The following is a 25,254-nucleotide window of genomic DNA, read 5'->3' as shown; positions in this document are numbered from 1 at the left end:
ATTTGAAGAGCAAACTTCGAATGAATCACTCGAAAAAGTTGAAGAACCTACCCCGATCGTTTAGACCCAAATAAAAGATATAGAAAATGTTTAAAAACCACGTGCATTTTTTACTCTAAGGCTTTGTTTAGTTTCTCCTCAAAACTTTACACCCTATCACATCGAATGTTTAGACACATGCATGGAGTATTAAATATAGACTAAAAAATAACTAATTGCACAGATTGCGACTACTTTGCGAGACGAATCATTTAAGCCTAATTAGTCCATGATTTGATAATAAAATGCTATAAAACACATGTGCTAGTGACAGATTAATTAGGCTTAATAAATTCATCTCGTGGTTTACTGATAGATTCTGTAATTTATTTTTTTATTAGTATCCAAATACCTAATGCGACACCCCATGTAAAATATCCGATGTGATACCGCCACTCTACCCCTGAACCTGAACACCACCTGAAAACACGTTTCATGGGAAGGAGTACGAATGTTTTGCCTGTGTGGCTGCGTTTAGTTCGCGAATTTTGGGAATTTGGCTATTATTATTCAATCATGGACCAATTAGGTTCAAAACGTTCGTCTCGCAATTTTCAACCAAACTGTGCAATTAGTTTTTTTTTCATCTATATTTAATGCTCCATGCACGTATCACAAGATTCGATGTGATAGCTACTGTAGCATTTTTTGGGAAAGTTTTTGGAAACTAAACAAGCACTGTCGCAGTTAGTATGGTTTGTGGTCTGAGGCTGTGTTTAGTTTGCGAAATTTGGGAATTTAGCTACTGTAGCACTTTCGTTTTTATTTGACAATTAGTATTCAATCATGGACTAATTAGGCTCAAAACGTTCGTCTCACGATTTCCAACCAAACTGTGTAATTAGTTTTTTTTCGTCTACATTTAATGCTCCATGCATGTATCGCAAGATTCGATATGATGGCTACTGTAGTATTTTTTGAGAAACTTTTTGGGAACTAAAACAGGCCCTGAAGAGCTCCTTCGTCGTCGCATCATGCCAATGATGTCAAGTCAGCAGTGATGGGGGGAGGCCGCGAATTGATGGTAGAGCAAGCTGTTGGGGGACACCGACGGGGGAAGACGACGACGGAATGAGAGATTGAGAGTCCAGCCGGCGGGGTGCGATGTCCCTTTTTGTCAGCCTCTCAGCTGTCAACCCCCGTGTGTAGTGCATGTTCCTCCTCTGCCACAGGGGTGGGGGTGGGTGAGGTGGACGACAAATTCGTCCGATTCACCCCCGTGGGCAATCGGCTGGTCAGGCTCGGTGGAAGAAATAGGAGCCTGTTCGGCTGGTGCTGGCTGTCTGGATGGCTAGGCTGGCCAGCCCATTTGGACACTGTTTATGTGAACAGTGTTTTTCAGCCACAACAGTATTTTTCTCTCACATAAATCAGTCAGTCGTATTTCTTCACGAACCAGCAACGATACGAACCAGCCAACCGAACAGGCTGTAGAGTGCTGGAGGTCATGCTCGTGCTCGGCGAGGCCAATTATTATATTAATTATAGTTGGGGCTCCATACGTGCTTGGCCTCCTTCCCTTCTTCTGCCCTTGACAAAATGCTTATAAAAGTTGCTTTTCTTCCTTTGGCCATGATAATGATACTCCCTCAGTTCTAAATTATAAGTTATTTTAATTTTTTTGGAGAGTCAAAGCATCGACCAAAACTTTACTAGTTTGACCAATACTTTTACTAGATTAGAGGGAGAGCAAACAAAAAAGCACTAACTACATTTAACAAAACTAATTAAAGAGCATACTGTGCGGGCAAACTAGATGTTTGATAGGCAAATAATAAAATAAAAGAAACAAAGGAGGTGGAGAAAATAACAAAAGACCAATTTTTAATTATGTTAAATGCTATTAGAGAAAAAAATTTAAGTACAAATATCATCATTAACTAGATAATTGGAACGTTAAGTAGCAAACTAAGGAGTGTATTATGGGGGCATAGAAATGTTGGGGTTGCCTAGCCCCCCTCAGCCCCCTTCCCTCCACCACTGGTAGTGATAGTGAGGATGAAGAGCCCTTCAAAGGAGGAATTCATAGAGCTATTACAACAGATCCTTCCCTCATGAACAAGAAGAGGTAGTGAAAGTTCTCTATGTGGTTTTGGTAATTGAGTGACAACCTAGGTGGACTAATTGTGTTTATGTGAGATACACAGGTGATTAGTCCACAGGTACATGTGTGTGAGCAACATATGCCATGAAGGTGAAAATGGCTTGGAGATGTTGCAAAGCTCACACATGTGATGATGAATGAGCTTAAATGCACATGAGACATGACATTGAGTCATGTGATCAAGGTGGAGAAGATCAAGACAAGACTTGGCTTGATGGACCGGTTGCAAGCGTGAAGGGCAAGTCGAAGGCTTTGGAGTGATGGACCGCGTGGCGGTGAAGCTTGAGCAAGACTTGGCGCCGATGGACGATGACAACGGTGAAGGGCAAGTGAAGTCAAGATCGATGAACCAATATGATCACGTGATGATATGAAGTGGATCATATCAGTGTTGATCGTGTTGGTGCATGTGTTGCATCGATGTTGGAGGAAATGGAATGGAATGCGCAAGGCAAAGGTATAACCTAGGGCATTTTATTTTACCGGTCATAGGTGTGTAGAGAAGTTTATGACCGGGTTTAGGATAGATGGCCGTACTATCAAGAGGAGCAAACTTGTTTGCATATCGGTCATCTAGTGCCACTCGAGTGATCTAACTTTGCATCGTCGCTAGGATCGAGTGGCGTGGCAAGTTGAGTGGCTAACATCCTTTGGGAAATGATTGTGAAAAGCTAACACACATACACATGGTGGTGTACACTTGGTGGTGTTGGCACATTTACAAAGGAGGTGGTGGTTTGCAGGAATGAGATGGGTTTGGGTCCCTAGGATTTGGCGCTTTTGAGAAAATAGAATGCCTATTTTCTATTGCGCCGGATGCAAATTCTTGTGATTGGCACATTGGAGCAAGGGTGAAGAAGTTAGAAGTGAAAACGAGTTGATCGCGAAGACGCTGGCGTCGGTCAACTGACCGGACGCTGGGTCTAAAAGCACCGGACGCTGGTAGCATGCGTCCGGTCGAGCTGGTCGGTCGGCACAGTACCGAGGGTATTGCACCGGACGCTGGTCTATGTCCGGTCATGATGGACCGAACGCGTCCGGTCGAAGAAATACGCCTCGGGGAGCTTACTGGAAACGACCGGACGTTGGAGGCTCAGCGTCCGGTCAGTTGAAGTTGCTGCGTCCGGTCAGGTCGAGTGACCGTTGGAATCGGGACACGTGGTCGTCTACGGGTGACCGAACGCTGAGGTCCAGCGTCCGATCAACACGACCGGAGCGTCCGGTCGGCCCGATTTTTGCCCAGTGAAGGGGTAACGGCTAGTTTAGCCCTTGGGGCTATAAATAGAAGTGGCCTTCAGCCATGGCTGGTGCTGAGCACCTAAGGGGACTTAGTGTCCATGCTTATGAGTGCTTGGGAGCCCTCCATCTCACACATACTTGATAGTGATCATTCGATTGTGTGAGTGAGCGATTCTAGTGCGATTGCATCGTAAGGTTGCATCGAGTGGCACTAGGTGATCGAGTTGCAAGCCGATGGTGCTTGTTACTCTTGGAGGTTGCCACCTCCTAGATGGCTTGGTGGTGGTCTCCTTTGAAGCCCGCAAGAAGCTTGTGCGGCGCTCCGGAGAAGTGCTTGTGAGGGGCATTGTGCTCGCCCCGCGGGAGACGCAAAGAGCAACTCTAGTAAAGCGTGTCATTGAGCTACCCTCACTCAAGGGGTAGGTTCTTGCGGCGCCCGACGTGTGGGCTTAGCGGGTGATGCTAATTAGCCGCCGAACCACCAAGTGAGCGGTCGACACAACGGAGACTAGCGTGTTGGCAAACACCTCGGGAGAAAAATCATCGTGTCAACCTTGTTCTTCCCGTTGGTTTGCATCCCCATTACACAAGCTTGCAATTACTTTTATACATATTAAGCTTGTGTAGTTCCTCTTGTAATTAGATAGCTTGTGTAGCTTGCTAATTACCTTCTTGTTTGTGTAGCATAGAAGTAGCTCCCTTGCGTGGCTAATTTGGTTTTAGTAACCTTGTTAGTCACATTGCTTAGTTTGTGTAGCTAAGTATTTGTGCTCTCTAATTAGGCATTGGTTGCCTTGTTATTGAGCATTGCTAGTAAGCTTAGTTTGATTTGTGCTTTTGCTTACTAGCATAGGTAGGAGCTCCCTCATAGCTTAAAGTACTAGTGGTATAGGTTTGTGTGACCTTGCTCCTAGAATTGATTAGGAGAGCTCTAGCTAGCCCGGCACCTTTGTTGCATAATTGTTATCTTTGCAAGGTGCTAGTGAACATATATAGTGGGGTATAGTCTTGGCTATACCGATAGTTTTAATTCCGCATTTGTATCGGTGAAAGGTCCTAATATGGCTAGAGGGGGGTGAATAGCCTATTTAAAAATCTATAAATCAACTAGAGCAATTTGATTAGTATGACAAATAGCGTAATGCAAACTTGCTCTAGCTCTACAAGGGTTGCAAGCCACCTATCCAACAATTCTAGTTGCAATGAATACTTAGGCACACAAACTAGCTATGTAATTACTCACTAAGAGCTCTCAACCTTGCTACTCTAAAGAGCTCAACTAGATGAATGTAAATAATAAAGCAAGCTCTCAATTCTAATTACACTAAAGAGCTTGTATCAACTAGTTTGCAAGAATGTAAATGAGTGAGTAGAGTGATTATACCGATGTGTAGGGGATGAACCAATCACAAGATGAATATATAGCCAATCACCGGGAGAATGACAAAGAAGAGAGACAATCAATTTTCTCCCGAGGTTCACGTGCTTGCCAACACGCTACGTCCCCGTTGTGTCGACCAACACTTGGTGGTTCAGCGGCTAAGAGGTGTTTCACAAACCTCGTCCACACGATTGGACACCGCAAGAACCGACCCACAAGTGAGGTAACTCAATGACACGAGCAATTTACTAGAGTTACCTTTCGGCGCTCCGCCGGAGAAGGTACAACTCCCCTCACAATCACCGAAGACGGCCACGAACAATCACCAACTCGTGCCGATCCTTCACCGCTGCTCCAACCGTCTAGGTGGTGGCAACCACCAAGAGAAACAAGCGAAATCCGCAGCGCAACACGAATACCAAGTGCCACTAGATGAAATCACTCAAGCAATGCACTTGGATTCTCTCCCAATCTCACAATGATGATGGATCAATGATGAAGATGAGTGGGAGGGCTTTGGCTAAGCTCACAAGGATGCTATGTCAATGAAAATGTGCAAGAGTTATCCCTTGAGCCGGCCATGGGGCTATAAATAGAGCCCCCATCAAATAGAGCCGTTGTACCCCTTCACTGGGCAAAACATGCTCTGACCGGACGCTCCGGTCATACCGACCGGACGCTGGCCCTCAGCGTCCGGTCACCCGATGGACGCCACGCGTCACCAGCTTCAAACGCTGTTCGTCAGATTTCAACGGCTACGAAGCTGACCGGACGCTCCGGTCAAAACTGACCGGACGCTGAAGCCCCAGCGTCCGGTCGTTTCTAGTAAGCTCCCCGAGGCATGTTTTTTCGACCGGACGCGTCCGGTCCACCTTGACCGGACGCAGACCAGCGTCCGGTGCTCAACCCTACCCACTGTGCCATCTGACAGCTCGACCGGACACAGCCTTTCAGCGTCCGGTCGCTGAGTGACCCAGCGTCCGGTCAGTAGACCGACGCCAGCATCATTTCGACCAACTCCATTTCAACTCTAACTTCTTCACCCTTGCTCAAATGTGCCAACCACCAAGAATTTTGCATCCGGCGCAATAGAAAATAGACATTTCATTTTTCCAAATCTCAACCCTGCAAACACCTTGTGCACATGTGTTAGCATATTTTCACAAATATTTTCAAGGGTGTTAGCACTCCACTAGATTCTAAATGCATATGCAATGAGTTAGAGCATCTAGTGGCACTTTGATAACCGCATTTTGATACGAGTTACACTCCTCTTAATAGTACGGCTATCTATCCTAAATGTGATCACACTCACTAAGTGTCTTGATCACTAAAACAAAATGGCTCCTACATTTTATACCTTTGCCTTGAGCCTTTTGTTTTTCTCTTTCTTCTTTTCCAAGTTTAAGCATTTGATCATCACCACGCTATCACCATTGTCATGATCTTCATCATTGCTTCATCACTTGGAGTAGTGCTACCTATCTCATAATCATCTTGATAAACTAGGTTAGCACTTAGGGTTTCATCAATTAACAAAAACCAAACTAGAGCTTTCAATCGGTTAGCCAACGTGATTAAGTTTTAGAAAAGACTATTCACCCCCCTTCTAGTCCGCCATCTCGACCTTACAAGTGGTATCAGAGCCCGGTCTCTCATTTGTGGTCTTCACCGACCCGAGAGGATGGCACCTAATGGGCTAGATGGTTGTGAGAATCACATTTTTAATGGCACTAACTTTGCACTTTGGAAAAATCATATGCTTGATTATTTTCATGCAAAGGGACCTAAATTTTGGTGGGTTGTCACTAGTGGTCTCTCCCATGTCTTGGATTATAGAACTCTAACCAAAGCTCAAAGAGTCCTCTATGAATTTGATGCACATGCTTGTTGTTTTCTATTGGATGCTTTACATTTTGATTTGATGAAGCAAGTAAACTACAAGGGGACCGCTCGTGAGATATGAGACTCCATCAAGGACACCTTCGGTGATTCCTCCACATGGGATGATGAAAAATTTAAGGAGGATGAGCCCAAGAAGGAGTCACATGAGTGTGTTGAGCATAACCACAATTTGGTGATTGTGGAAGATTGCTCCACCTCATTGTCAAGTGAGGATAATGATGATCAATCCACAACAAGCTCACTTGACAAGGTTGATAATGATGCCACAAGTGTTGCACATAAAGATCCTACCTCAAGCACACTTGGTGGTGATCATGATGATGATGGCTCATGCTCTAGCCATGATGATAATGCTACTACAAGCTCTCCATCTACATCACCACATTGCTTCATGTCACAAGGTGACACTAAGGTATCAAATGATAATGTGGTTGATCATGTTGATTCATATGATGAGTTTGTTAGTAGACTTGCTAGCATGACCATGTCTTTAGAAAATAAGAAAGTTAAAACATTGAAATTAGAAAATGAAAACTCATTTCTAAAGAACTCTTGTGAAGAACATAAGAAATTACTTGATGCTTATAAATCTTCACTTGATGAGCTTAAATTGAATCATGAGACACTACTTGCATCTCATGATGAATTATTAGAACAACATGCTTCTCTCATTAAAGTGTTTATAAAGAAACTTAAAAATAATGAGAGCTCATCACATGGATCAAATGATAAATTGCAAAATGTTGCTAACCCTTGTGATGTAGGTAAGAAGCATGTATCCACCTCTTGTGATGATTTATTAGATATGCCATACTCTTCACATATAGATACTTGTTCTACTTCTATGTCTTGTGAGACTTACCTTTTGAAGGAGAACAATGAGCTCAAAAATGAAGTGAAGAAATTGAGCAACAAGTTAGAGAGGTGCTACAACTCTCAAGTCACCTTTGACCATATGTTAAAGACTCAAAAAAACTTTGGTGACAAGAGTGGAGTCGGCTTTAAGACTAGCAAAGTCAATCATCAAGAAAGCCGCAATGACACAAGTGGCATTAGCTTCAACAATAGCAAGATCAAGGGTAAAAGATGGGGCAAGAGAGGATATGAAAGAGAGATGAAGAAGCAAGAACAAGAGAAGCTTTCTCACTTCATGTGCTTCAAGTGCCATGAAGTGGGACATCTTGCCAATGGTTGCCCCAATGAAGAAAAGCTCAAGTTGAAGAAAGAAGAAGAGAGGCTAAGGCATGTCAAATGCTTCAAGTGCTGCACTTGGGGTCATCTTACCTCAATGTGCCCAACCAAGCAATTGGTGAAGCAACAAGTGAAGCCTCAACCAAAGCCACAAGTTGAGCAAGAGAAGACACCCTAAGTTCAAATCAAGATCAACCATGAAGATGGTGATGATTTGATGATAAAGAAGAAGAAAACAAGAAGGGGTGGAAAGGCAAGGCATCCAATGCAAACTCAAGATGCCAAGATGATGAGCAAGAATGAAGATGAGAAGAAAGTTTATGCTCACATCAAGTGCTTCAAGTGTAAAAGTATGGGACACCTTGCCTCTAAGTGTCCTACCAAGCTTGAGAAGAAGGCTCAAGCAATCCATGAGAGGCAAGGCAATGAGAAGCACAACATGAGCAATGAAGAAAAGGCTTAATCAAAGAGGAAGTGCTACACATGCCGGGAAAGATGACACATGGCACATTCATGTCCCCTAGGTGATATTTCTAAGCCCATTTCAATTGATGATAATAATGTGCTTAGAAAGGATGGTAATGGTACCTCTATGGTTGCTATTGCAAAACATCCCGCTATTCATACTAAGGCGTTGCCTAAGTATGTTGCACCTAACTTGAGAGGACCCAAAATTATTTGGGTACCATCAAAAAGTGGATGATTGATTGTAGGTACCATCGGCATTGGAGGCTTGGTTCAAATGATATTCATCTTGTTGATCATGTAGTTGAGCCAAGTATTGCTAAGTGATGATCATTATTCTAATGCCATGACAAATTGAATGAAGTCCAAATGTGCTACAACATACAAGTGTAAATTTCAAGTTGTTGGTGATTCATTGGATATATTTGATGACTTGCAAATAATTGAGATAAAGCTTGCTAAGTGGATGATCATGAGCCAACTAAGGTATATCTTTTGTTGATCATTTCATTTGGGTGCATATGAGTTGATTGAATTGGATAAATATGCAATGTTGCTTGCTATAAGATGATTGAATGGATAAATTGATTAGTAATCAAGTTTGGATTGATTTGTGATTGGATAAGTTCATAAGATGACTTTTAGTAAGTGGTTTGAATAGATATATGTCTTATGGAAGTATTCAAACAAGTTAGTTTCAAGTTTGATTCATATTTGATGAGGTATAGCTCAATTGCTTGAAATCTGTCCTATATTCAAAATCTGAGCTACCTATGATCATAGCCATGTTTGAGTGATCAAATCTTATTGGATTGGCTTGAAAATTGGTATACATGCTCTAGACTTATAGTATGAGATGCTGGATAAGAAATGCTTCGGTTTTGGAGTGGTTCTTGTCAGCTATAGTGCAGCAGTTTTCAGCATGTAGCAGTGGTGGAAGAATTGAAATTTGGCAGCAATACATAAGTCAAATGAAGCTAAAATTTTTATGGCTGCTAGATAACTTAGTGAAGCTCATCTCCACCAAATTTCGTGGTATTTAGATTTGTACTTTGAGAAATATGCTTACTTCTTTAGAGAGTACAGAATCTGTCAGAAAAGTGACAAATGTTGGATTGATCTAGAGTCACTTTGATTGAAAGGTCCTCAAGTTGGAAACATGTTTATAAGTGTTTGAGGTACCTAAGTTTGGTTTTGAGATGATCTAGAAGTATGACAAGCAAAGAGTACAAGGCTATTTGATTGTGAAGTGCTTTGCACACATTCGGTACTCAAATTGAAAGATCAAGATCAAACTCAAGATGAAGTTGAAATTTAAGTTCTAGTGACTATTGGAAATCATTTGGTAGAAAGAAAAGGACTTAAAGAAGGAATCAAGGTTACTCACCAAGTTAAGTCCATCACTTGGATCAATCAATCAAGTCATTTCAAGTGAGTATCAAGAATGGTTCTTAGAGAGAGGTCACTTCTCCCTAGTGTAGGGGCTTGCCGCCTATGAGTAGGTAAACCAAGTGTGGTACTTGTAAGGCTAATATGGAAGTAGTGATCCGAGGAACATTTAAGATGCTTAGTTGAAGCAATCAAAAGGATTGATCAAGAAGAGCAAGCAACACCCAAAAGAGAGCTAGTTATTCCAAGTGGTATTCCAAATAGTTCTCTCATGCAAGCAAGAATCAAAAGATGAAGCAAGTCAACCATAACAAGAAAGTGCACTTGATCATAAGTGGTATTCATGTCATATGGGTGAAGAATGAAATTCAAATTGGTATCTATTGGTCTTCACCAAGCTTATAAATTGGACTTCACATTGCTATTGGAGTAATGAATTGGAATCTATGTGACTATCCTCTACTCCAACATAACAAAGGTATCATTATAATGTGCATGATCATTTTATCCCTTACTAGTATGCGGTTAATGCATATAGTACATGCTTCATAGGATCATGCATTACAAATGAAATGTTTAAAATTCATAGCCTACCACTATTGCTTGAATGATTACTTGATCTAGTGGTTAGTATATGAATTTGTTCATGAGCTAGTGAACCCAAGTACTTGATTTATTTTGGATTGCTAAACAAGTAACAAGTACAACATTGACAAGATAACCCTTATAAGAGGTGTGAAGAAGCTTATCATTGGTTCAAACCGGACTTGGAAGCTTAGGCAAATTAATTTAGTTCAAGTCAACTTAAAAGCTCATGGTAATGATAAGAGTACAAGCACAAGACAACAATGCAAATGGATATCTAATTTGTATATTTCAAGTGGTATCTAGACTTAAGTATTTTATCAAAAATTCATAAGTAATGTCTAGATCAACCCACAAGTGATATCCTATAAGTGGTACTCATGAAGATAGCAAATGTTCAAGAAATGATCAAAATTGATACATCCAACAAGTGGTTTTAAACTAGAAAATTATTTCAAATGGTATCACATCTACATATAGTATCAATCATACAAGTGATATCAATCATGCAAAAGATGGTTCCACAAGTGATCCTAAACTTTAAGTGATCATAAAATAAAGAATGCATCCCTCACCTACAAGATCTTAAGTGTATAAAATGGATGACCCATACATAGAATGATAAGATACAAGTAGTACAAGTTACAAGTTTAAAATGATATCTACAAGTAGTGTCATTCCAACAATCAAGTAATGTCCATCAAAATGCAAGATTCAAGTCTCAACCATCTACCCCAAAGTGCACACCTTTGCATCAATAAGAAGCATACATTTTATGAAAATTGATGACAAAAGAGGAGAGATTGTACAAAGATATGAAGCTTGGGGAGAGATTGTACAAAGGGGGAGAGATAAGATATGAAAGAGGTTGGACATGGACATGGACAAAGAGGGAGCAACATTGGAGAAAAGAGTGGATCACAAGTCTTGGACAAGAGAAGCACACAAGTAGAGGGAGCAAGCTCATGAACTTTGATTGGTTGCATTTGATATGTGCATATTCATGTGCTTGCTTGCATCGCATAAGTTTTTAAATTTAATATGCATGCTTGTGGGGTGTATGCTAGTTATAGAACTTGAATGATCATTTGATAACTAGCATGCATAGGATGACAGCTAGACACTTGGTATGCTTTCAAGTAAATGCTAGTACCTTGATTTTAATGTTGATCTCATGAGGTATCTAGTGCTTTTTATTTCCAAGTGTTATCTAGCTAACCATGGTGCTAAGGATGAACTTAAAGGTGCAACTCCGATTGGTATCACACTTCAAAGGTTTATTCTATACACCTTAGCATCATTCGGTAGATATTACTCTCCCACATTTTTAATCTATGCATATGTGCGAACTTAAAATCAATCACTCTAGCATATATGTAGGGGGAGCTAATACTACCATTTTGGGTTTGTGGTACTTGTCCAAAATCATTTACGCATGGTAAAATTGCTTGGGCAAACAACATGAATCCAAAAGAGCTTAATTTCCATATCTTTGTAGAGTTGTCATCAATTACCAAAAAGGGGGAGATTGAAAGGTCCCTATGTGGTTTTGGTAATTGAGTGACAACCTAGATAGACTAATTGTGTTTATGTGAGATACACAGGTGATTAGTCCATAGGTATATGTGTATGAGCAACATATGCCATGAAGGTGAAAATGGCTTGGAGATGTTGCAAAGCTCACACATGTGATGATGAAGGAGCTTAAATGCACATGAGACATGACATTGAGTCATGTGATCAAGGTGGAAAAGATCAAGACAAGACTTGGCTTGATGGATCGGTTGCAAGTGTGAAGGGCAAGTCGAAGGCTTTGGAGTGATGGACCGCGTGGTGGTGAAGCTTGAGCAAGACTTGGCGCTGATGGACGAAGACAACGGTGAAGGGCAAGTGAAGTCAAGATCGATGAACCAATATGATCACGTGATGATATGAAGTGGATCATATCAGTGTTGATCATGTTGGTGCATGTGTTACATCGACGTTGGAGGAAATGGAATGGAATGCGCAAGGCAAAGGTATAACCTAGGGCATTTCATTTCACCGGTCATAGGTGTGTAGAGAAATTTATGACCGGGTTTAGGATAGATGGCCGTACTATTAAGAGGAGCAAACTTGTTTGTATATCGGTCATCTAGTGCCACTCGAGTGATCTAACTTTGCATCGTCGCTAGGATCGAGTGGCGTGGCAAGTTGAGTGGCTAATATCCTTTGAGAAATGATTGTGAAAAGCTAACACACATACATATGGTGGTGTACACTTGGTGGTGTTGGCACATTTACAAAGGAGGTGGTGGTTTGTAGGAATGAGATGGGTTTGGGTCCCTAGGATTCGGCGCTTTCAAGAAAATGGAATGCCTATTTTCTATTGCGCCGGATGCAAATTCTTATGGTTGGCACATTGGAGCAAGGGTGAAGAAGTTAGAAGTGAAAACGAGTTGATCGCGAAGACGCTGGCGTCGGTCAACTGATCGGACGCTGGGTCTGAAAGCACCGGACGCTGGTAGCATGCGTCCGGTCGAGCTGGTCGGTCGGCACAGTACCGAGGGTATTGCACCGGACGCTGGTCTGTGTCCGGTCATGATGGACCAGACGCGTCTGGTCAAAGAAATACGCCTTGGGGAGCTTACTGGAAACGACCGGACGCTGGAGGCTCAGCGTCCGGTCAGTTGAAGCTGCTGTGTCCGGTCAGGTCGAGTGACTGTTGGAATCGGGACACGTGGTCGTCTGTGGGTGACCGGACGCTGAGGTCCAGCGTCCGGTCAACACGACCGGAGCGTCCGGTCGGCCCGATTTTTGCCCAGTGAAGGGGTAACGGCTAGTTTAGCCCTTGGGGCTATAAATAGAAGTGGCCTTCGGCCATGGCTGGTGCTGAGCACCTAAGGGGACTTAGTGTCCATGCTTGTGAGTGCTTGGGAGCCCTCCATCTCACACATACTTGATAGTGATCATCCGATTGTGTGAGTGAGCGTTTCTAGTGTGATTGCATCATAAGATTGCATCGAGTGGCACTAGGCGATCGAGTTGTAAGCCTATGGTGCTTGTTACTCTTGGAGGTTGCCACCTCCTAGACGGCTTGGTGGTGGTCTCCTTCGAAGCCCGCAAGAAGCTTGTGCGGCGCTCCGGAGAAGTGCCTGTGAGGGGCATTGTGCTCGCCCCGCGGGAGACGCAAAGAGCAACTCTAGTAAAGCGTGTCATTGAGCTACCCTCACTCAAGGGGTAGGTTCTTGCGGCGCCAGATGTGCGGGCTTAGCGGGTGATGCTAATTAGCCGTCGAACCACCAAGTGAGCGGTCGACACAATGGGGACTAGCGTGTTGGCAAACACGTGAACCTCGGGAGAAAAATCATCGTGTCAACCTTATTCTTCCCGTTGGTTTGTATCCCTATTACACAAGCTTGCAATTACTTTTATACATATTAAGCTTGTGTAGTTCCTCTTGTAATTAGATAGCTTGTGTAGCTTGCTAATTACCTTCTTGTTTGTGTAGCATAGAAGTAGCTCCCTTGCGTGACTAATTTGGTTTTAGTAACCTTGTTAGTCACATTGCTTAGTTTGTGTAGCTAAGTATTTGCGCTCTCTAATTAGGCATTGATTGCCTTGTTATTGAGCATTGCTAGTAAGCTTAGTTTGCTTTGTGCTTTTGCTTACTAGCATAGGTAGGAGCTCCCTCATAGCTTAAAGTACTAGTAGCATAGGTTTGTGTGACCTTGCTCCTAGAATTGATTAGGAGAGCTCTAGCTAGCCCAGCACCTTTGTTGCATAATTGTTATCTTTGCAAGGTGCTAGTGAACATATATAGTGGGGTATAGTCTTGGCTATACCGATAGTTTTAATTCCGCATTTGTATCGGTTAGCCAACGTAATTAAGTTTTAGAAAAGACTATTCACCCCCTTCTAGTCCGCCATCTCGACCTTACAGGTAGGAGTTCAAGTAACTGTGCAAGAGGCACAAGGCTCTTGATCTATCCCTTGAGGAGCACTTGGCTACTCTTAAAACTCATGAAAAGTTGAAGGAGGCTCACTCTTTTCTTCTTGCACAAAAGAAGGAGCCTATTAAAATAGCAAGTGTAGGAGTAAATTGTAATATTTTTTATGAATCTATTTGTGCTCCTATTCTTGTTGACGCTAACTCTTCTTGTAGCACTACCAAGAAGGGTTGATATTGTTTCTATAAATTTAATTAACCTTAAGAAAATTTGGCTTAGTTTAAATATAGAATTTACATTTTTTTAGGATAGAGGAAAATATATTCTAAAATGCAAGATACCTTTACTAGTTTTATTTTATAAGTAAAAAACTAGGTTTTATCAAGTTTACGAAAGATACATTAACACCTACAAATAAATAAATATATAAAAAAAATTATAGTTACATTATTATATAGCAAAAAGAGTGAAATGCATGGTGCATACTATCTTTTATTTTCATATTCTTATTGAGATACATGTGATCATTTGCCACCTGTATTCAGCCTGTTCGTTTGGCTGTGGCTTATCGTAAATGATCGTAAATTTCCAGTCGGAACAGTATTTTTCTCTCACACAAACCAGCCAGCAGTACTTCTTCACGAACCAGCAACGATATGAACCAGCCAACCAAACATGCTAATTGTTTGTAGTTCATTTGAAGAGTAAACTTTGAACGAATCACTCGAAAAAGTTGAAGAACCTACCCCGATCGTTTAGACCCAAATTAAAGATATAGAAAATGTTTAAAAACCACGTCCATTTTTTACTCTAAGGCCTTGTTTAGTTCCTCCCCAAAACTTTACACCCTATCACATCGAATATTTAGACACATACATGAAGTATTAAATATAGACTAAAAAATAACTAATTGCACAAATTGCGACTACTTTGCGAGACGAATCATTTAAGCCTAATTAGTCCATAATTTGACAATAAAAATGCTACAGTACACACATGTGCTAGTGACAGGTTAATTAGGCTTAATAAATTTGTCTCGCGGTTTACTGACGAATTCTGTAATTTATTTTTTTATTAGTATCCAAACACTTAATGCGACACCCCATGTAAATATCCGAATATCCGATGTGATACCCAACTCACTCGCTGAATCTAAGGGCACGTTTAGCCTGCGAAAAATTTTGGGTTTGGTTACTGTAGCACTTTCGTTTATATTTGACAATTAGTTTCTAATTATGGACTAATTAGGTTTGAAAGTTTCGTCTCGTGATTTCTCATCCAATTATGCAATTAGTTTTTTTTCGTCTATATTTAATACTCTATGCATGCGTCCAAAAATTCGATGTGACGAGAAAAACCAAAATTTTTTGGAACTAAACGCGCCCTAAACACCACCTAAAAACACGTTTCATGGGAAGGAGTAGGAATGCTTTGGCTGTGTCGCAGTTAGGTATGGTTTGTGGTCTGAAGAGCTCCTTCGTCGTCGCATCATGGCAATGATGTCATGTCAGCAGTGACGGGGGGGAGGCCGCGAATTGATGGTAGAGCAAGCTGTTGGGGGACACCGACGGGGGGAAGACGACGACGGAACGAGAGATTGAGAGTCCAGCCGGCGGGGGTGCGATGTCCCTTTTTGTCAGCCTCTCAGCCGTCAGCCCCCGTGTGCAGTGCCTGTTCCTCCTCTGCCACAGGGGTGGGGGTGGGTGAGGTGGACGACTAATTCGTCTTCCGATTCACCCCCCGCGGGCAATCGACTGGTCGGGCTCGGTGGAAGAACTAGAGTGCTGGAGGTCACGCTCGTGCTCGGCGAGGCCAATTATTATATTAATTATAGTTGGGGCTCCATACGTGCTTGGCCTCCTTCCCTTCTTCTGCCCTTGCTTGGACCTACACCTGGAGTAGCAACCTCCCTTCTCCGTGGAAGAAGAGGAGAAGAGGAGGTAGCTCGCTCAGGCGCCACCGGCCGCCGCGATGGATGCGGAGACCGGAGATACCCGGTCTCCCCTGCTGCCGCATCACCTTCCCAGCCAGACGCAGGTAACCGAATCCCCCAATCCCCTCCGCCCTCCTCCTTATTCGCGTCTCCCGGTTCGATTCATCCTTGCTACAGTTCTACTGCTGCTCTGCTTCTTCACTGGAGTACATGTATTTGTTCACCTACCACGGCTTAATTTGTAGTGTCCGAAACTCCGAATGAATTGGATCTTATGTTTAACCAAACCATGCTTGCTGATATTTACTCTTCTTAATATTGCTATGTATGGTTCATTGGTTCAGAAAGAAAGAAAGAAAAAACAAACACGACTTCTTGTTTTCTTTCACCAATACTCTCCATGCTTTGTTTCCTCGTTTCAGTCCCACAACATGGTGATTTCTTTTTCTCCCTGCAGGTTTCCTCAGCGAATCAGCACTATAACAAGCCCTTCAGCTGGAAGGCCCCAGCCATTATTTTGGGTATGTCTCATCTCATCTTAACACAACCATATGTTAAGCACTAAGCAGTGTACTCACATGCCTGTCATGTCCTTGCATTATGTTCAGTTCACTATCGTAAATGTTATCTACCAAGCTGTTTGTCTAACCACTCGTGCTGCTTCGTGATCCCAGGCTTCGAATTCTTGGAGAGCATTGCTTACTCTGGTATAGCACTCAACTTGGTCGTATATCTTGGAACCGTCCTCCATGGAACCACTGCTTCCAATGCTGCAACCGTTGATGCGTGGAATGGTGCCACTTTTCTTACACCGGTCCTTGGAGCCTTTCTTGCTGATACATACTGGGGAAAGTACAAGACCGCAGCTATCTCTATAATATTCTACGTCGTTGTAAGTGCAGGCACCATCTTCATACAGTACTAATCCTCTTCCGCTATGTGCCCCGTCTTATGTTCATAACAATTGTCTGCAAATAGGGCTTGCTCATAATTACTGCCTCTGCTCTCATACCATCCCTACGGCCTGCCTCATGTGAAGGCGGTTCTTGCCCTCCTGCAACAGGGTTTCAGTATTTTGTGCTCTTTGGTTCATTGTACCTCATTTCCATTGGTACGGGGGGCGTCAAGTCAGCTTTACTTCCCCTCGGAGCGGATCAATACAATGATGCAAACCCCGAAGAGAGTAAAAGCAAACAATTGTTCTTCAGTTGGTTCTTCATGGCTGTCAACCTCGGAGTGTTCATCTCTGGCACTGTTCTTGTCTGGATACAGCAGAATGTTGCTTGGTCTTTTGGATTTGGCATCTCCTCGATATGCCTTGTTATCGCCGCAGTTGCCTTTTTGGTTGGAACACCGTTTTACAGGGTTCAACTTCCAACTGGGAGCCCACTCAAGAGTATAGTAATGGTGTTTGTTGCCTCTTTTAAGAAGAGAAGAGTGGCGCTTCCTGCTGGTAGCACGCTGTTGTTTGAAGGGGATGACGCTGAATCGAGCAGCATAGTGCCAAACAAATTAGAACACACTGATGAATTCAGGTATACCTATCACTTTGTCCCGATAATGGACTTCAGAGCTAGCATAGCAGGAAAAGTTGACTTAAATTTACACTTTAGTTTAATTGCTTCATTACCTATATACAAAGAGTAAAGAGGCATTTGAAAGATAGACAGGGTCTAATCTCGCTACTGCTCACCAGAACCTGCAATTATGCAGGACTGAAACTTTGTATGATGAAAGAAAGCATGTCTTGGCCAAAAATAAATACAAAATTATTGGAAGAAGTCAACAACTCTGAAATGCTCCTCTGAATTATGTGATTTGAGCAATAAAATGACTATTCTAGATGTGGACCCTAGACCTGAAAGTTTACACCATACTGCATATAGTTTTGAAATCCCATGAACAAAAGGTATCTTATGAACTGTTATGTTTGAAATACAGGTCTGGTGTTTTTCGGTGGGGTGGGGGGGTACCCATGCTACTCATCTTATTTTTCGAATCAACTCCTAAATGTACCTTGAGTTGAGAACAAAATATTTTTCTGGATCTCAAAAATTTGCTTCACTGTACTGGAAATAGCTTCAAAATCATGTGAAGAAAGTAGCTGATAAAACTGTTATATGTTCTGAAAAGATGAACTCTAATATAGATGGGCCTGTTGGAGAAAGATAATACCCAGGCAACTCAATTGAAGATACAATGTAGCCCTGTTTGCATATGGGATTGAATTAATGTCTCTCTCCTAACTGTGGTGGACATTTCTTTGTCATATTAAATGCTCTCTCCTAACTGTGATTGACATATTTTTTGCCATCTTCTGTTAGATAAGGCCTATTCCTTTCTCATCCTAGAACTACATATTTTCTTGATCGATTGAGGCATTTTCCTCTTGAAGATAAGATTTTGTCTAGCGCCATGTTATGGACTCTTTTTTGTAAATTGATTGATGTACTTTCTGTAATCCTTTGTTTGGAATTCTGCTAAATATATCTGAACTCATCCATTCAGGTGCTTAGATAAGGCTGCTGTGGTTGTAGAGGACCAAGAGACGAAGGACAGACATCGCACATGGCTACTATGTACCGTAACCCAGGTGGAGGAAGTGAAGATTCTGATCCGGATGCTTCCAATATGGTTCACCTGTGTCTTCTATTCGGCTGCAATGAGCCAGACTGCTACTACTTTCATTCAGCAGGGGAACGCGATGAACACTAAGATTGGATCCTTCTCCGTGCCCGCTGCCTCTATGAACTCTGCCGAGGTGATCTTCATGCTTGTCTGGGTTGTGTTCCAGGACAGCATCGTCATCCCAATAGCCAGGAGGTACACCGGGAACCCGATGGGACTGACGCTGCTTCAGCGGATGGGCGTCGGGCGGTTGCTGGCGATCCCATCTCTGGCAGCAGCAGCACTGGTGGAGACTTGGAGACTGCGCAGCGTGAGGGCCGGGCATAACCTGAGCATCGGGTGGCAGCTCCCACAGTTTGTGATCCTGGCCTGCTCAGACGTGTTCTGTGGCATCGCGCAGCTGGAGTTCTTCTATGCGGAGGCGCCTGCGTCGATGCGCAGCCTGTGCTCGGCGTTCCAGTTCCTGGCCATGTCGCTGGCGTACTACGTGAACACGCTGGTGGTCTCATTGGTGGCGGCCGTGACCACGGCCTGGGGCGGCCAGGGCTGGCTCCCCGCTGACCTCAACAACGGCCATCTAGACTACTACTTCTGGCTGTGGACGGGGATCAGTGTGGTGAACTATGTCGTATACATGGCATTTGCAAGGCGTTATACGGTCAAGAAGGTTGTCTGTCAGTAAGGTTCCAGACTCTCTGTACTGCATGTATCCTACTGTATTTTGCAGTGTACACTACTCCGGAACCAAGACTTTTGTTGTTTCATTTGAATGCATGGACCTCTGTACTAGCCTACTAGGATGATCCATCGTACTGTCTTGTCTTACGATTTGCATAAATATTTTTCATGGAAAAAGGAAGAGAATTGGTATGCATAATATGCAGATTTGGTTGTTGTGTTGGTACCAGGTGATTGGGTGTTTCTTTGCCTGATGTAACTTTGCAACTTCCTTTGCTCTGTTTAATCTGATGGAACTGGGCAGTTGAGATTGAGATCTCATGTCCCCTGACTGGTAGAAAAGGAGCGAGCATTACTTTATTTGTTGCTTTACTTGTGCAGCCCGTGGTGTTCATCTATCTTTTCATTAGTCCAATGAGCTGAACTTTTTTGGACAAGTGGATTTTTTTCATGCATTTGCTTCATCTTCTAGGCAAGAGCTTAGGCATTGTTTTTGTGCACAGTTGCAGCCTTTCATCTGGTTGAGCCTATGTTTTGCGCAAACAACATGCGCGCCCGAGGCAAGTTGGGCGATTGATTCCAGTTGACCTGAGGAGCTGCACACAGCTAACGCGGCTGATAAGCCATGACTGAAGTGTTGACTGATTTGTTGTGAGAGAAAAATACCGACATACCGTTTACGCGTACGTGGTCAGCATTGACTTTTGCCGCCACGGCACAGTGGATGGCTAGTTGTAAGAGTGTTTGTAGATAAACTTAGGTCTGGTTTAGTTTTCAAAAATTTTCACCCAAACTATCACATCGAATCTTGTGACACATGTATGGAGTATTAAATATAGACGAAAAAAAACTAATTGTATAGTTTGGTTGGAAATCGCGAGACGAATGTTTTAAGACTAATTAGTCCATGATCAGCCATAAGTGCTACAGTAACTAACATGCGCTAATGATGGATTAATTAGGCTTAATAAATTCGTCTCGCAGTTTTCAAGCGAGCTATGTAATTAGTTTTTTTTATTAGTATCCGAAAACCTCTTCCGACGTCTCGAAATATTCGATGTGACATCTAAAAATTTTTATTTCGCGAACTAACACACCCTAACGGTGTGCAGTGTAGTGTATTCACGAGTTCAATGAAGTCACATGATGTGCCTGCCTGTCACCAGCATTTGCAGGCATTGATACCCCACACTCGGATTTGTTTAAGCAACTGAAGGCTCGGATCTTTCTTTAATCCCTTTCGAGAAGGGATCGAGTAGGAGCAGTAGGCCGGGCAGCAGTTGTTATCGCCGGTTGCTTGTCTGAATTAGAATCTGGATGGTTTAGAGAAATGTTAGAGGAATTTGAGAGAGAAAAATATTGTTTCGGATAAAAAAATAAACGAATTAAGTCGGGTTTAAGGACACGCGAACGGAGCCTAAGCAGCAGCAACTGGACATGTTACTGACAACGTGAGGTCGTTCGGTTCGGCCTGGGCTTTGCGAGCTGCCTGTCAGTGCCAGCCCAGCCGGTTTTTCAGATGATGGAGCGAGCCTACTGTACTTTGCTGCTGACTGGTTTATTTTGCGAGCTGCTGACGGGAGAGATGGCAGTCTTTATACTAGTGCTCAACTTGAATGTATTCTGTACTTCTGTGTGCCTGCCTGCCTTCCCCGGCGACAGTGATATTCAGAGGAGCTAAGGAAGCGCGGACTTTCTGCTGTCAGATGAGAGGAGAGGGGCACGAGCTTCAACTGCCGTTGGTTGCGCTGTACCTAGCCACGTACTCTGCTTGCAAAGGAGGAGATGGACCGGTCGATAGATGGATGGTCACTTGTTCATATTCTTCTTTTTTGCCTTTCTTTCAGCTGATGAGCTAGCTATGTTGCCCCCCCTCCCCTTGAGTCACCTGTAAGGGATAGGATAGCCGAGGAGAGGCAAGCTGACCCTGACGTCGACGCGTCTCCAAGATTTCGTGTGCTGGTGCTGGTGCTGGGGTTGCTGGGCTCCCACAACTACCATTTCAGTCCCATGGGCGGCGGTAGCGGTGGCGGCAGGAGCCGTGTGGGCGCGGGTGCGGCCGAGACCGGGGTCGGCGGCCCCCTGCTTCCGGAGACGCAGGTACTGACTGACTGACTACTCATGCCATTCTCCTCGTCCTCGCTGTTCTACTCTGGCTGGCAATTTGATGCCACCCATCAATCCAGTTACTAGTTGCCTTGGTTGGTTAATTTGTTGCCTTGATTATTGCCACCAGTCCTTGCATGCACGCCTGGTTGGATCCATCTGCGCTCCTAGCTGGATGGTGGTTGGCAGATGAGACGAGACGAGAGTGAGCGAGTGAGAAGAGAGATCCTAGCCAAATGTTGCAACCGCCGCCGCCGCCGCCGCCGCTGGCTGTCAGGCTTCCAATTTCGACGTCCTTTTTTTCCGCCTGGTTTTCTTCTTCCTACCCCTTCTCGTCTTGCGCGTACGTGCGCTGTCTCTCACTCTGCTCCGGGCCTCCGACCCTGATGAGAATGAGATGAGATCACGCAAGGCAATGCGAATAAGGAGGGGAGAGCGATCGAGACGGCGACGATGACGCACCGCACGCTATCCGATCCGTACTTTCCTTTGACTCCTCGGTGCTGAGCTGCCTACTATATTTAAATGAAGATGAAGAATCGAGATCATCCATGATCCGTATTCCTCCTCATTGACTGCCGCTGTTCCGCAGCCAGCGATCTGGTCGTCATCAGTCCGTGCGTGTCGCGTCTGTGGCCAGCATTGCATCTCGTATTCTCGTTTACAAGTTTCTACTAGGAGCAGAGCCAGCCTGAGACAATCCTTCTCATTCTCGTTCCTGTCCCCGCAGAGCGGCATGTCTCCCCCTCCCCCTGGCGGCTCCAATGGCCGCCGCCACCAGCAGCGGCAGCAGGCGGTTTCGTCCATGGAATCCGGCGGCGACGCGTCGGCGGCGGCGAGGAAGCGCTTCACCTGGAAGGGCCCGGTAATCGTCCTAGGTAAGGAATCTGATCCCGGTCCATGGCCTTCGATTCCGGAGGGGAGCTGTTGGTGACTTTTTCCATCCAGTCTTCGAGCTGCTGGAGAGCATCGCCTTCTCGGGCGTGGCGCTCAACCTGGTGGTGTACCTGGCCACGGTGCTGCACGGGAGCACCGCCTTCAACGCCGCCCACGTCGACACCTGGAACGGCACCACCTTCATCGTCCCCGTCATCGGCGCCTTCCTCGCCGACAGCTACTGGGGCAAGTACAGGACCATCCTCGCCTCCATCGTCTTCTACCTCGTGGTGAGTGGGTACAAGTAATTTATTGTGAGATTCAGGAATGCCTGCATGACACTCAGATCACCCACTGAAATACTGAATGTCTGAATGCAACCAATTGTTGCCGAATGGCAGGGCCTGGTGCTCCTCACCGTGTCCGCCGCGATCCCGTCGCTGCGGCCCGCCACGGCGTGCCAGATGGGGGCGTCGTGCGCGCCGGCGACCAAGACGCAGTTCTCCGTCTTCTTCGCCGCGCTCTACCTCACCTCCGTCGGCACGGGAGGGGTCAAGTCCGCGCTGCTCCCCTTCGGGGCCGAGCAGTACGACGACGACGCCGACCGGCCGGAGCGGAAGCAGGCCTTCTTCAGCTGGTTCTTCGCCGCCATCAACCTGGGCATCTTCGTCGCCGGCACGCTCGTGTCGTGGCTGGAGCAGAACGTGTCGTGGGCGCTCGGCTTCGGCATCGGCACGGCCTGCTTCTTCGTGGCCGCGCTCGCTTTCGTGGCGGGCACGCCCTGCTACAGGGTGCAGATGCCGACCGGCAGCCCGCTCAAGGACATCATCAGGGTGCTCGTCGCCGCCTTCAGGAAGCGCAACGTCAGGATGGAACGGGACGACGGCGCTGCGGAGCTGCTGCACGAAGACGACGCCAACGACGACGGCGAGCAGCAGCGTCTGGCGCGCACCAAGGGCCTGCGGTGCCTTGACAAGGCTGCCGCGATCGTCGACAAGGCGCAGGAGGGCGAATGGTCTCTGTGCACGGTGAGCGAGGTGGAGGGCGTCAAGATCCTGGTGCGGATGCTGCCCATCTGGGTGACGTGCGTTCTGTACGCGGCGTCGCTGGGGCAGATGACCACCACCTTCATCCAGCAGGGGATGGCCATGGACACGCGGCTGGGCGGGCGGTTCAAGGTGCCCGTGGCGTCGCTGGTGTCCGTGGAGGTGGTGTTCATGCTCCTCTGGGTGGTGCTGCACGACGCCGCCATCATCCCGGCGGCGCGGCGGCTGACGGGGCGCCCCGGCGGGCTGACGCAGCTGCAGCGCATGGGCGTGGGGCGGTTCCTGGTGGTGCTGGCCCTGGGGACGGCCGCGCTCGTCGAGAGGCGTCGGCTACGCGTCATCCACGGCGGGAGTGGGCCGATGACCATCGCGTGGCAGGTGCCACAGTTCGTGCTGGTGGCGGGCTCCGACGTCTTCTGCGGGATCGCGCAGCTGGAGTTCTTCTACGGGGAGGCCCCCGCCGCGATGCGCAGCATCTGCTCGGCCTTCTCCTTCCTGGCGCTGTCGCTGGGGTTCTACGTCAACTCGCTGGTGGTGACGCTGGTGGCGGCCGTGACGAAGCGGCCCGGATGGCTGGCGCCGGACCTCAACGCCGGCCACCTGGACTACTACTTCTGGCTCTGGACCATCATCAGCGTCGCCAACCTGCTGCTCTACATGGTGCTCGCCGCCCGGTACACGCCCAAGCAGGTCGCCGCCGCCGTGGAGCCGATGCGTTCCAGCAGCAGCGACGAATGATTAATTGGGCACATCGATCGAGTGCAACTTGATCCGCTTACTATACAGTGAACGAGACAGCGAGTGAATGATATGGTCGAGTAGGATACACTACACTATACACCTACACTAGCAGAAACATGGATGCTCCCCAGTTAACATTTCTTTCAGATCGACCTGTTATTAGATTGCGTTTAGTTCAGCTTCTGTAAAGTGCTTTTGTCGCTAAAAATAGAAGAGAACCCCAATCAAATGGATAAAATCAGAAGCTGCTTCTTCAGAAGCCGCTAATTTCACAGCATTTTAGATCTTTGATTTTGGCTTTATGCTTTCTTTTTTTTTTCAAATTTGTAGAAATAGAAAGATGTTTCATACTCCCTCCGTTCCAAATTATAAGTTGTTTTGACTTTTTTTTTATACATCAACTTTGCTGTGTATTTAGATATAATAATATCTCTCTCTATATATATAGCAAAATGGATGAGAAAAAAAAAGTCAAAGCGATTTATAACTTGGAACCAAGGGAGTAGTTGTTTCGAGGTAAACAGAGAGGGCAGATTTCATAGTTATTTTAACCACGCTAGCAGTAATGTCGTCGTCATTTGTACAAGTGACATGACACTGCTTAGGCCAGCTGTGCTGACACGCTGTGTTTGTGATCTTATTAGTAGCAGTAGTGCTACCGCGGCAGAAAAAATCAAGCAGGGCCGTTGTGGTTGCGTGCAACTGCAATTTACATCCACAAATAGGACCGCTTAGGTTAGCAGGAAAGCAAAAGCGTGCATGTGATCCGTGATCGGTCTAAGGTTGGTGAGGACGATGATCTGCCTAGGTTTGTTAGCGTGCAACTGCAATTTATAATTATAATATAAGCAAGTAAAATATACTAGTGGATCTTAAACTTGGCAGGAGTGTCACCTAAATTCATCAACTCCTAAAATACTTATTGGAGTTTTTAAACTTACTAATTACCTCATGAGAGGTTCAAACCTCTACAACATGTGCTAAATTGCCGGTAAAATACATCGACGGACCTTAAACTT

General features: G+C 45.0%; 2 protein-coding genes across 5 annotated transcripts; both read left to right on the top strand.

Moving 5' to 3' along the window:
- Window positions 1-15,794: 15,794 nt before the first annotated feature.
- Window positions 15,795-19,676, top strand: LOC136539283 (protein NRT1/ PTR FAMILY 8.3-like). Its single transcript, XM_066531233.1, has 5 exons — window positions 15,795-16,264; window positions 16,618-16,681; window positions 16,835-17,052; window positions 17,139-17,695; window positions 18,669-19,676. The coding sequence occupies exons 1-5, from the start codon at window positions 16,199-16,201 to the stop codon at window positions 19,468-19,470; spliced, it is 1,707 nt and encodes a 568-aa protein (XP_066387330.1). The 5' UTR covers window positions 15,795-16,198; the 3' UTR covers window positions 19,471-19,676.
- A 1,636-nt stretch (window positions 19,677-21,312) lies between these two features.
- On the top strand, window positions 21,313-24,533 carry LOC136539261 (protein NRT1/ PTR FAMILY 8.3-like). Of its 4 annotated transcripts, none has more exons than XM_066531201.1 (4): window positions 21,313-21,566; window positions 22,303-22,450; window positions 22,521-22,738; window positions 22,850-24,533. In XM_066531201.1, exons 1-4 carry the CDS (start codon window positions 21,477-21,479, stop codon window positions 24,230-24,232), a joined length of 1,839 nt encoding a protein of 612 aa, XP_066387298.1. In that variant the 5' UTR covers window positions 21,313-21,476; the 3' UTR covers window positions 24,233-24,533. The 4 variants fall into 4 exon arrangements, with proteins under 4 accessions (XP_066387298.1, XP_066387317.1, XP_066387312.1 ...); XM_066531220.1 differs by lacking the exon at window positions 21,313-21,566 and adding an exon at window positions 21,638-22,051; XM_066531215.1 differs by lacking the exon at window positions 21,313-21,566 and adding an exon at window positions 22,055-22,189.
- The last annotated feature ends 721 nt before the right edge of the window (window positions 24,534-25,254 follow it).

The sequence above is a fragment of the Miscanthus floridulus genome, chromosome 1 (genome assembly GCF_019320115.1).
Source record: "Miscanthus floridulus cultivar M001 chromosome 1, ASM1932011v1, whole genome shotgun sequence".
NCBI classification, from domain to species: domain Eukaryota; kingdom Viridiplantae; phylum Streptophyta; class Magnoliopsida; order Poales; family Poaceae; genus Miscanthus; species Miscanthus floridulus.
This window is presented reverse-complemented; position numbering and strand designations above follow the sequence as displayed.